Source organism: Chinchilla lanigera, unplaced genomic scaffold, assembly GCF_000276665.1.
Source record: "Chinchilla lanigera isolate Chin_1 unplaced genomic scaffold, ChiLan1.0 scaffold00041, whole genome shotgun sequence".
Lineage (NCBI taxonomy): Eukaryota > Metazoa > Chordata > Mammalia > Rodentia > Chinchillidae > Chinchilla > Chinchilla lanigera.
The window spans coordinates 3,459,099-3,472,316 of NW_004955442.1; the positions used below are offsets into that span (position 1 = coordinate 3,459,099).

The following is a 13,218-nucleotide window of genomic DNA, read 5'->3' on the forward strand; positions in this document are numbered from 1 at the left end:
AATTAGAAATACTACTAGTCATTGTTTGAAAAACATTTTCTAAAGAGCAAGGGGAGCTCTGGTGGGAAAGGTGTGGTAGAATTATTTTAGCACTATTTCTTTTAGAAGAGCACTTTTAGAAATGATCATGTGGCTTGGGCTGGAAGTTTTTGTGTCAGTATTTTGCTGTTAGTGCACATTTTGAACTTCTTTTGAGAAGTATTATTTTTCTCTAATGTAACTAATACAGTGAAAAGGTACGAATACCCGTTTGAGGTATGATGTGATAAACATTTTGATATCTCGTTATAATCCAGTGCTGTCTTATTTCAAGGATCATAATTATTGATTAGTTTTGTCATTTCTGGGAATTCCTGGTATCTCAAAGCTTATTGTGGAGAATACCTGTGTGGGAGGGGAAGCGGTGATGTTCTACATCCATGCCATGCCTATGGTCCTAATTGCAATTCTTTGTCCTTGCTTTATCTATGGCCCCATCCCTCTGGTGGTAACTGAGCTTGGTATAAGTGCTGGGCCTGCGGGAACCCAGTCTAGGCTGACAAATGATTCTAAAATGGTCTGGTTTGGCCGGGCATGGTGGCACATGCCTGTAATCCCAGCACTCAGGAGTCTGGGATAGGAGGATTGCTGTGAGTTTGAGGCCAGCCTGGGCTACAAGGTAAGTTCAAGGCCAGCCTGAACTGCATAGTGAAACCTAGTCTCAAAAAGACCCGCTCCCTGCACAAAAAAAGGTCTGGTCCAATTTCTGTCCCCAGCAGGGATGCTGTATCCTGGGTAGCAACCTACATGTCCAGTCAGCTTCCTCCTTCTGGAAACTGGGATGTCAGACGAGAGAAAGAATAGGCAAACTGCAGTTGGTAGAAGGGGAAAGACACCCAGGTACAAAGAGAAAACTTCAAAAGCCACAAGTTAGCAGATCCCTTGAGAGCAGAGAGGAAAGAGAACCAACTAGGGAATAACAGTAGAAAAAGAAGCAGCAAATAGAGAAAGAAGCCTTACCCAAGGATCCCAGTGCCATGTGGAAACAGAACTATTGTTGGATGGCTGGAGCCTCTCCTGGGCCCTGAATGGCCATGAGCAGTGGTCCAGCCCTGCCTGAGAGCCAACCCTGTCACCAGGCAGAGGATTCTTATGTTCCTCACCACCCCTGTACCCCTACACTAACCTTCTGTGCTAGAGTGCATAACTTTCCAAAATATTTGGCATCTCTTTCTATGGAAGGCTTGACCATGTGACTGCTTCAGTCAGTGAAACCAGTGGACATGACATATGTCATTCTTTACGTTACTTGTTTCCATGATAACCTACACATTTCAGGTGGAGGCTGCTCTGTCTGCCTGAGTGCCAGAATAAAGGCCACACTGAACAGCCCTTCATCATGGATCAAAATGGTTATGTAACCTGAGTGAGAAATAAACCACTGATGATATAAGCCACTGAGATTTGGAAGTCAGGTATCATCCCAGAAAAATCTAGCCCAATCTAACCTAAAATTCCCAGTAACCATGATGTCACAGTCTAAATTCTTTGTCCTCTAGTCACTAATGTGATGATGATATTAGGATGTGGGACCTTTGGGAAGTTCCTAGATTGTGAACCTTCATGAATGGGTTTTGTGCTCTTTATAAAAAAGGCCCGGGATCCTGCTTGACCCTTGCTCCATCTGATAGCTAGAAGGTACCAACTGTGAGGATGAGCACTCAGTAGGGACCAAATCCACCAGCACTTTCACCTTGAACTTCCCAGCCTCCAGCACTGTGAGAAGTAAATGTTATCAGTCTATGGTACTCTGGTTATAGCAAACTGGGTGAACTGTGTCACAAGGTAACTGAGCGGATGTCTATTCCTGGCAAGCCAAAAAAATCTTCACCAGCATAATGCTACAGCCAACCATGCTTCAGTTCACTCAGCTCACAGCATGAACTTTTGATGTTTTGGTGTAGAATTTTTCTACTTTCAAATTGTTTCTCTTCCCAGTTGTTAGCACCCCCCTACCCCCGCCAGCCTGTCTCCTCCATGTGTGTCCAACATAAAATTTTGTATAAAATACTGTCTGGATTGAGCCACTATTAATGTCTGCCTTTTGTCTTTGAGGTTTGAGTCTTTTATGATATGCCACCTTCTATTTTATTACACATTTTTCTCATACAGGAGAATTGAAAGCATTTCAGAGCAAATGCCCACATATCTGCCACTTAACTTTATACTTATTGCTTTACTTTTTTACTTCTCTGTACATTCTATCAACCCATTCTTCCATCCATCTTGGTTTTTTGGGATGCATTTCACAGTAAATTGTAGACTCATGATAACATAATGCTCTATACTGTGATGTTTAGTTTTTTTCCATTACACTTCAGATTTTTTAAAAAATATTTTTAAATCTTGTTTGAAGTATTCTGTTTGTACTGCTTGCCCAAACTTGCATATTTGCACCTTTTAACAATCAAGAACTCAGTGCATTTGTCCACATTACATAAACCCCGGGTGCCCACACTTCCTTAATCTTGCTCTTGAATTTTTTTCTCTATTACTTCCCCTCTTATCTCTTCACGTGGTACAACTTTCATGTGCTTTCCCTTTTCTCTTTCAGCTCCCCAGCAGATAATTTTTAAACTAAACAACAGCTGAACAATACCCCCACTGTTCTGCGTGTCTGGGTATGCATGGCACGTCCACGCTTGTCCAGGAGAGAAGGAAACACAATTTCTTCCTTTTTATTTCTTTGCATCAAAAGTGATTAAATCTGTCTGCATGACCTTCATACATCAGACCATTTGGCTATTTTTAAAGTCTATTTAATAGAGTAAGCCAGGCTGCATTCCCTTCGTAGAAGAAATCTTTACCACTAAGTGGTGTGGTAAATGCCAAGAGAACAATTCATCTTTTGTGGGACAAGAGAAAAACTCTGCCAGCTTACAATTGCTGGATTGTTTAAATTATTATACGGTAATTCATGTTAGTTACATATTTGTATTGTTGTACAAGTATTTTCTTAATTTGGTTAAAGATAACTTTGGGAAGGGAGTCCTGCTCTTGCAAAGCAGACTTAATAGGCCACGTTACACAATCTAGTACATTTCATTTTATTCTCTAGCCAGTTTTTTCATAAAAGGCTATCAGCACTGTGGTAAAGAGATTGCAAATAATCTCCAGCAACTCAGGCACCACTATGTTTTATTTACTAGCAACCATAACAAAGCTTTGGTTAAAAAAAAGAAAAAAAAACCGTAAGGAGCATTTTCCTTTTTGATGAGCATCAGTTTCACAGCAATCTTTTCAACCTTATCCAGGATTTTAAAGTTGGATTGGCTATTTCTTTTTGTTGGTACCAGGAATTGAACTCAGGACCTCATGCTTGCCAGGCAGACGCTGCACTGCTGAGCTATATCCCCGGCCCAAGATTGGCTATTTCTACGTGAAGGAGAAAAAAAATGAAAAAAATTTCATAATAAAGTATTAGAGGAAGAAAATGAAGAGAAGTATCCAGAATTATATTAGTTATTCCTACTTTTTAATGTCTAAGTACTTATACCTGAGTTCTGTTTTGCTTTGATGCCTAAGGTTGAATAGTGAGTTCACTCACTCAGTTCTCATTGGTCACCCGCTCCATACAAGGCAGTTGATTAAACGCTGGGAATAGAAAGGAGAAAGATCTATGCCCTGACCTCACAGAGTTTGTAGTTTGGTAGGGGAGATGGCACATGGGCCTGGAGTTATGTTATAGTCTGAGGTGCTGTGATGAGGGTGGAGTAAGAACTGAGGTGGGTATTCCCTAAAAACGACATAAGAATGCTCAGAAAGTCTTCCTGGGAGCATCTGCAGACACACAGGAGTGAGCTGACTGGAGAAGAAAGGAATCCTGATTAAAACTTTCTCTGTTATAAGCACAAAATGATGCTGCACAAACTGGTTTTAAAAAGGGAATATATTGGCTCACATACTGAGTGGCCTAGGGAATGTGGACTCCCATAGCTGGACCCAGGGCCTAGTGCAGTGTCCTCAGGGAGCCTGCCATCATGGAGTGCCTGGCAGTACCTCCCTTATTCCTTCCTAACAGAACCCAACATGTACTCACTCACATGGAAGGTGCTTTGTCCCTCAGGAGTGGCTAGGCTTAATAATTTTATCTATAGCCACTGTATTTGCAAATAAGGTCATATTCTGAGGTACTGGGGCTTAGGACAGTATATGTGAGTTTTGAGGGGACGCAATTCAATCCATAACACCTCACCTTTCTCTCCTCCCTCACTTTGAGCTCCTGCTGATGCTGCCCACTGACTGAACCCACCCAGAGGGTAAAGGAGCCTGCTGCTGGGAACCATAAAATCAGCCTCCTGAGGCACAGAGCTGGGGTAGAGAAAGTGAACCTGCAACGGCAAAAAGAATTTCTAGAACACTTTATGTTGCCTTCATTCTTTTTTCTTTTTCTTTCTTTCTTTCTTTCTTTCTTTCTTTCTTTCTTTCTTTTTTTTTTTTTTTTTTTAAGATAGGGTCTCGCTATGTAGTTTAGGCTGGCCTTGAATTCACTTTGCTGCCCAAGCTGGCCTCAGATTCACAGCGAATCTCTTGCCTCAGCCTCCCAAGTGCTGAAATTACAGGTGTGTGCCACCACGCCCGGCTTGCCTTCATTTTTGAGAAAGATTCCTCCACATAGCAACCAACACTCTCAACTGACTTGGTTCTAAGCCCCCACTGTCTTAATGGAGAGGCAGGGACCCTCTACCTCCCAGTTTGCATAAGTTTTCTAGAAGGAGCTGATCAGTTCTGTTTGGATTACAGAAGAGACTTGAGATGGAAGGAGAAGACAGGGCACCTGGTCTTCTGCGCTATTGCCATTTTTAGCCTCCCTCGCCCATTACTCTGGGACTTGTTTTCCCTGTGGCTTTCTAGCTCTCTGTCATCTAGGGACTGCATTCAGTTGCATGTAATGAAAATTCAGGATCCATGGAAATAAACCAAATGCTATTTATTTTCCTTACACATCAAGATGACCAGAGTAGGGCAGGCCTCAGAAGGTATAGTGGCTTAAGGAAGGCAGCAAAGGTTCTGGCTCCTTCTACACCATTTCCCCATCCTTAACATGTGGCTTTTGGCCTTATGGCTAATTGGTGCTATTCCACTGCCAGCCCCCCGTTTCCAGACTGGAAGAATTAGAAGGAGACTTGGAAGAATTAAGGGCAATAGAAATCCAGAAAGCAGAATTTTCTCAGAAATCTCTAGGATCTGTCCACATTTATCTCATAAAGCAGAACTTCCTACCTGGAAGCCTAGGAAATGTAGATTTTTGGCTGAATTGATGTCGCGTAGAAGAATGAGGTTTTGATAATGAGGATGAAGTCGAGTGGCTACTAGGTGAACGGGTCAGCAGGGTCAGCAGCCTGGCCATCGTACCACACACTTGCCTCTATCTCTTTTTTTATTTTTTGTTTTTTTACTTTATTTTAATTTAAAAATAAAAGAACAAAAACATATTAACAAACAGACATCCATTTACAAAATAGCACAAGAGCAATACAAGCAATACTGAATTACAGACAAGGTGACAGGAAATTAACAATAGTTGCTGTATTACGTATTGATAACTTCAAAGTGGTTTCTCAGGAAAACAAATATAGATATGCAAGATTGATCAAATAATTAATCATTAACTGTTCCTTTCAATAAAGTGATACAAGTCAGTAGTAAAACTATGTTAGCTACCCTGTATATACGTATATACGTAGTTCTCCCCTTCTTTCTTTTCTCTTTTCCCTCATCCCAGTTGCTCTTAACTTTTGAGCAGTTTCCTTTTGTTTCACCATGTCTGTCATATCTCCTAATTTTTATTCATTCTTTCAGGTTCTTGCACTAGTGAGACAATACGTTGCTTACACGTGCAGGTCTGATTTATTTCATTTATGAGTATGGTCTCTAGTTGTGACCATTTATGTATAAAATCCTCGAGTTTATCTTTCTTTACAGCTGAGTAATATTCCATTATATAAAAATGCCACAATATTTTTATCCAGTCCTCAGTGGATGGACATTTGGGTTGCTTCCACCATTTAGCTATTACAAATTGCACTGCTATAAACATGGGTGCACATATATCGCTGTGATATGATGTTTTGAGATCTTCTAGGAAAATACCCAGAAGGGGAATAGCTGGGTTGAATGGGACCTCTAGACCTAGTTTGCTGAGGAATCTCCAAACTGATTTCCACAGTGGTTTCACCAGCCTGCATTCCCACCAACAGTGGAGAAGAGTTCCTATTTCTCCACAGCCTCACCAGCCTTTTTTATTGGTTGATTTCTTAATGCTAGCCATTCTTACTGGGGTGAGATGAAATCTTAATGTTGTTTTAATTTGCATTTCTTGCATGACTAATGATGTTGAACATTTTCTCATGTATTTATTTTCCATTAGTATTTCTTTATCTGAAAAGTGTGTATTCATCTCAGATGCTCATTTTAGGATTGGGTCTTTGAATTTGGGGGGGGTTGATGTTCTTTAAATCTTTATATGTTTTAGATAGAAGACCTTTGTCTGAGGGACAGCCAGCTAAAACTTTTTTATCTCTGTTTTTTAAAATGTAACTTTTGTTTTTCTCTTTGGGCTTCCACCTTGGAAGGTGGCATCCAGACCTTCAGAACTGTCATTATAAGGATGTGAATGTACTGGGAGAAGCAATAAACACGGCTACAGCCATGACGTTTTAGTCAGGGCCCCAGTGGCCAAGCACATATGTGACAATGGTCCTGTCAGATTGTACGGCCTAGTGATCTCTTAGGTGTATTAGTTTGTGTAAGTAATGACTATTATGTTTCCACAATGAATCGCCTAAAATACATTTCTTAGAACTTAAAACACTTATCTCGATAGGACTCACACATGACAGTACTCAGAAATGAGAATCATGCTCTAGTTTTAAATAACAAAATCCTTCCAGATAATCCCACTGTAAGCCCTGCTATTGTACACTCTCACTAGTTCCGCCTGCTATCGGAAAGTATGTTTATCCAAAGTTGACTGGAAAAATCTTATCCAAAGTATGCTTATCCAAAGTTGACTGGAAAAATCTTATCCAAAGTATGCTTATCCAAAGTTGTCTGGAAAAATCTCTTCAGAAATCTTTGTGTCACCTGAGTTGCTCTGCAATGATATGTTTATAAATCTCATAATAGATTGCTATATATTTCATCCATGTTTAATAATTAGCTTTTTTCTTTTGTCCTACTCAGATATATGGGCAAAGTGAAAACATAATGTAATTATCTCTTCTCTCTTTAGAGGAAAAGAACCAAATTCATTGCCTGTGATTTTCTGACTGAGTGGTTATACAAGTAAGTTGGTTATGTCTTTCAATATTCAGTGGTCCCTGATAGTCAACTGTGTGAATTTATAAGCAGAATAGCAACAACTGACTTGAATTCTTGCTTATTGTTTTCTTGTCAATCAAACATATGGCAACGTGACCAGCCAAAATCCAAAGAGGGCAGGGGAACCGTTCACAGAATTCTTCTCCATCCCATGTGTGGAGGAATGGCTAATGCACAAGTAAGTTTGAATAATTCATTTCTAACCTTAAAATTGTGTTAATGATGGTTTTCTCCAATTTAAGAGAACTAACTCCTGTTGTCCACCTAGGATCCAGGTTCAGGTATATGTGTAGATCTTGTCTCTGGTTATTTTTAGCGCAGGCTAACCACATCCTATCCTTGCTGTGATTTAATTCCAGAAGCAATTCAGAGATAAAATAGAAAACAAATTCTTGTCCTAAACAATTTATCCTTCCACTCTCTCTCTTTGTTCATCTGTCTGTCTGTCTGTCTCTGTCTCTCTCTCTCCCTCTTTTTTTTTTTTTTTTTGAGACAGGGTCTCCCTGTATTACTCAGGCTGGTCTCAAAGAATCCTCCTTCCTCAGTCTGCCTTTCTCTCTCAAGGTTATTATGCCTCAGGAAATATGACAAGTCTTTTCTAGCCATTAATTTCTTGTCATTTTTCCTTTAATAATATTAGAACATGATATATAATGTTAAAAATCTCTTTGACCATTCTAATGTAGATCTCCTGCTTTCACAGAGCTCTTAAAATTGATTTAACCACATAAAATTTTTTATATTATGTAAAATTAGTAGTATTGTTTGGTATGAGCTGTTTTCATCAGTGATGTAACACTGATAATGATGATGATAGTAGCTATTATTAATTGAGCACCTATATCACTCTTTTCAACATTTAATAATAATGAACTAATTTGTTTGGCCTAAAAATGCTATATTACCAGCTCTAGTTTGCAGATGAAGAAATTTCTGTACTATTCTGCAACTAGCTTTTATTTTACTTAAACATTTACTTTTGAGATCTAGCCACGTTGATTCAATTATATCAAATTCATGCCTTTTGATGGTTTTATGTATTTTAGATTGTGTAATTTATTCATTCATACAAGAAATATTTATTGGATACTCCTACATGTCAAACATCTCTGAAGTGATGGTAATAGATTAGTGAACAGAGTAGCATGGAATCCCAGCCTTCATGGAATTTATAGTCTAGTGAGTAAGACAGACAATAAGCAAAATGCCTAAGTGTTGTTAGAAATAAAGCAGAGAGAATGTGTGGAACATTTAGGGGCTGGATTCTATAGAGGATGGCTATGAAAGATCTCACTCAAGGATGACATTCAAGCAATACCCTACTACTGTTTTAAACCATAGGTGGAAAAAAAAGAGAGCTCAATTTACAGAAAAATAATATATATTTTGTCTTTTGCTTTGAAAATATTTCTATGCCACCCTTTTATAAGAACAATGTCAGGAAACTGAGGCACAAGGAAATCAAGTGAGGCTTGCCAAGTCCCTTTCTAAATGGAGTGGAAAACCTTAAATTAAATGCTTAGCCCTAAATATCACATCTTTTGTTTAAATTTGCCCTTCTTAAGAATGTCAAGTTGAATAGACTCTTGGCTCTTTCTCAGTTTCAAAATTTTTTTTAAGAAAAGATATTAGAGGTTTTCTTTTTTCATATCTGAGACTACACATTGAAAAGGAGAATAGTATCACAAATCTTTGTCTGTTATTTAACTTCTAAATCTTGTGCCTAATTGTGTCAAATATAAACTAGAAGGCCCATATTTCATTGCTTTGCATGTGCTTTTCTAAGACAGGGCTGTTTTCAGCACCATTTCCCAAGTTGCTGCTTTGCCTTGAAAATGAGCCATTTTCTCACTTGTACTAGCCAGTGAAAAAGAGTCTTAAAAATAAGAAATCTCTACACAGGAGTTCCCTCAGATCCCTAGTCCTTCTTCGTCAAGCATCTGAATTCAGTATGGCTGTGGAGGTCCACCAGCAGCTCAAGCGTGTGCTGTGAAGGAGGAGCGCAGTGTTTGGCTGAATTCCACGGGAACACGAACAGAGCTCTTGCTTTAACTGGCATTTGTATTTATACTTCTATTGCCTTTCAGAGAGGTGCCCAGAAGCATGATAAAAACTAAAATGATACTCCTCTAATTCATTTGATGCAATAAGTATCTGTTGAGCTCCATAACACAGAGAGCTTGATGTGGAAAAACAGAGATAAATAAATTATGGCTCCAGCCCTTGGGATGAGAGAGATGTATTTACAACCAGCTGTAGTTTCTGTAACAAGTGTTGGAATTCGGATGTTAACAAAGCACTAAAGGGAAGTGGGGAAGCAGGAGACCTTACCTGCTCCCCTGGTAGGCCCGGAGCCAGCCCAGCTGAGGCAGCAGCCAAGGTGCTTAGTGCTTAGATTTGGTCTGTGAGGCAAGAACTCAGGTGCTGACATCTTTTCAAGGATACTTGTAAGCAGAAAGAGAGAACCAAACAGGCACCAAAGTTCTTAGGAGAATGAGGGGAGGAGCAGGGAAGCAGTATCTAATTTAGGCTTTCCCAGTCTTGGTGTGACTTCTGCGAAGGACTGGGCCATTCTTTGTTGGGGAGGGGTGGCCTGTGCATTGTAGATTTACCAGCATTGCTGACCTGTGTGCATTAGATGCCAACTGTACCCTCTATAGTTGTTTCTACCCAGAATACCTGCTGACACTGCATATACTCTCAAAGGTTGGAAGTGAGGCAAAATTACCCAAAATTCATCAAATGAATTAAATTACCCCTTGAGAACCTCTGGTCTAACACAGTGGTTTTCTACCTTGGCTATACTTTAAAATAATCTGGGAGGCTTTGGGAAAGTATTGGTACCTGGCTTTACTTAAGACCTATTACATAAGAATCTTCACATATAGTCTGCGCATTGGTTTTGTTTTTAAAAACTTCCTAGATGATTTTAGAGTATGGTCAGGATTGAATTTTCATCCATAGGGCAGAAGATGCTCTATACCTGGGACATAATAAATAATATAATGGAGCTGTTACTCTTCTAAACACTTCTATGAATGTTATCTCATTTAATCTTCATAATGGTTGGACATATGTATGGAAGCTGAGAGCCTACAGCTGAGAAGTAAATAATGAAATGAGTGGGTTTGGGCAAATATGATGGTTATTAGGGGCAGGAGCATGGTGGATAGGTATTTTTAGTAGGGCTTAAAGGTACAGATTGAAGGAAAGTGAATTTTGAAAGACTGTCAAGATTTATTAAAGGAAGCAAAATATAAGTTAATACTTCCAGGAGCATTGGATTGGGGTTAAGAGCCTGAGCTTTGGGAACAAACCAGTATTCAAGTGTCCACCTCACCACTTAGCCACTGATTGACCATAGGCAATTTTTTTCTTTATTTATTACTATGTAATAAACTGCCCTGAACCTTAGTGGCTTAAAGCATTACATATTCATTATACTATAGTGTTTGTGGGTCCGGAACTTAGTTGGGTGGTTCCAGGCTACAGTCACCTGAAGGTGGACTGGGCTGGGGTTTTGGTTTCAAGATGACAGGTGCATATGGGCTGGCTGCCCATATGGGCCTTTCCATGGGCTGCTTGAGTATCCTCAAATATGGCAACTGGTCTCCTACAGAGTGAAAGATTTGAGCATAAAGAGGAAGTCATATACGTGCATCTTACAACCTACTCTTGGAAGTTAAACTTGCATTTCTATCACATTCTGTTAGAAATAAGTCACTGAGAACATACTCAAAGGGAGGATAATTAGACTCCACCTTATAAAGGGAGGAGTATCCTAGAATGTGTAACATATTCTGAAAGTGCTGCAGCAGGTCCCCTCTCTAAGCTTCCATTTCCCCATTGGTAAATGTGATGTTTGTGAAGATGCAGTGAAATGATACACCTACAAATGGGGTCAGGAACAGGTCTAGCTTATAGTGACAGGTGGCCTTCAACAGCTATTCCTTAAATTTTTTTTTTTTCCGGTACCGGGAATCGAACTCAGGACCTTGCACTTGCCAGGCAGGCGCTGTGCCACTGAACTAAATCCCCAGCCCCTATTCCTCAACTTTTAATGGAGCTAGTTCTGACAAGCCCATCACAAGTTGAAAAATATCGTAAGTCGAAAAGGGTTAATACTCTCAACCTACCAAACATCAGGGCTTGACAACACAGAACACTGTAGAGTGTCAGATATTTCCCCTTGTGATGGTGGCTGAGTAGGAGCTGCAGCTTGCTGCTACTGTCCAGTGTAGCAAGAAAATATATTGCATTATCACTAAACCTCAGGAAAAAGTCAAAATGCAAAGTATGGTTTATACTGAATGTGTATTGCTCTCACACGATCATAAAGTCAAGAATTATAAGTCAAACTATCATTAGTCAAGGGTCTTTGTAAATGGTAAATAGCAGTTATTGTCAGCCATTGTTGATTTAAGAAGGGAACTATAACAAAAGAGGGCATCCCAGGCCAAAGGCCCCAAAGTGGGCCAAGGTAAGATATGGTCCAGGTATGTGCTTCAGCCAGCATAGTTGGCTGCTAGAATGTGGAGATGAAACTGGAAGATAGAGAGTGGATTATGGCATTCAGTAAAAGAATGAAATTTGAGCATTATTCTGTAAGTAACAGAACATTCAGAGGTTTTCCAGAAGTATAATGGGATCAGAGTCTTTGGGCCAGACAATTCCTGAGACTGAACAGAGGATATGAGAGGTTTGGGATAGCCTAGAATTGGTTCTAAGGGTATGGTTACAGTTCCAAGGTACTGACTAGGATGATGGGAGTGTAAAAAATGGGGTCATGGAAAGGATAGAATGGGTGGATAACAAGGGATAAATTTAGGGGCAGAAAAGGGGTGTATATGATAAGGTAGCATTTACTTCTGAGCAAATGAAAGACCTGTAATGGAGGCTAAGAGACCTAATCAGAAGAACAGGTTCCAGAATAGAGATGATGATTGTTGTCTGGGGCACAGTGAAGTTGAGTCACCTATAAGACATATATCCTGGAAGCACTGGCCTAAAGCTGGAACTGGTACTGGAAGTTAAGAACCCCATGTCAAATGTGGGGATTAAACTGAGATGGACAAAGACTGAATTTTGGGCCATCCCAGAGTTGGTTCTAGAAGTTCATGACTCTAAGTTGGTAGTGGTAGCAGTGGCTTGGCAGTAGTGACCATTTTTTTTTTTTTGCAAAGGAAGCCATTGTTTCAACTTAGAGTGTACGTTAACTTAAAGTGACTTAGTGATTGTATTAGTTTTCTACTACTGCTGTAATAAATCACCATAAACTTGGCAATTTTACAGCAACACAAATTTATTATTGTGCAACTCTTGAGGTCACAGCCTAATATGGATCTCATCAGACTAAAATCAAGGTGTTGGCAGAACTGTATTTTTTTAGGGGGGATGCTTTTAGGGAAAATGTTTCCTTGCTTTCTCTAGCTTCTAGAAACTACCTGCATTCCTTGGCTCATTGGCCCTGTCTCCATATTCCCAGCCAGCAATGTTGCGTCTCTGATCATCTTTTGTAACATCTCTCTTGAGCCTCTTTTGCCTCCATGTTTTGCTTGTAAGGACTCGCGTGATTACATTAACTTACCTGGGTTACTCATGCTAATCTCTCTCTAGCTCCTTAATTTATTTATTTATTTATTTATTTGTCTATGGTTTTGCTGTGCTGTATTTTATAATATCCTTTTTTGGTTTCAGTATCAGGGTTTTATTGACCTCATATATTCTGACAAAATAAAATTGGTTTTATTTTTTCTTTAACTGTTTGGTGGAATTTACTAGTAAAACCACCTTGCCTGAAATTTCTTCAAAGAAATATTTTTCATTATGAATTAAATTTAATTTCACGTCTTTTGG

The 13,218-nt window shown here is 39.5% G+C and overlaps 1 protein-coding gene across 1 annotated transcript in view; it reads left to right on the forward strand.

The window, feature by feature from the left end:
- Iqck (IQ motif containing K) overlaps window positions 1-13,218 on the forward strand; it is a 120,474-nt gene that overhangs the window by 30,854 nt on the left and 76,402 nt on the right. The window contains exons 5-6 of the mRNA XM_005391117.2: window positions 7,274-7,326; window positions 7,463-7,540. Coding sequence (XP_005391174.1) covers window positions 7,274-7,326; window positions 7,463-7,540 — 131 coding nt within the window. The remainder of the gene's footprint in view (window positions 1-7,273; window positions 7,327-7,462; window positions 7,541-13,218) is intronic.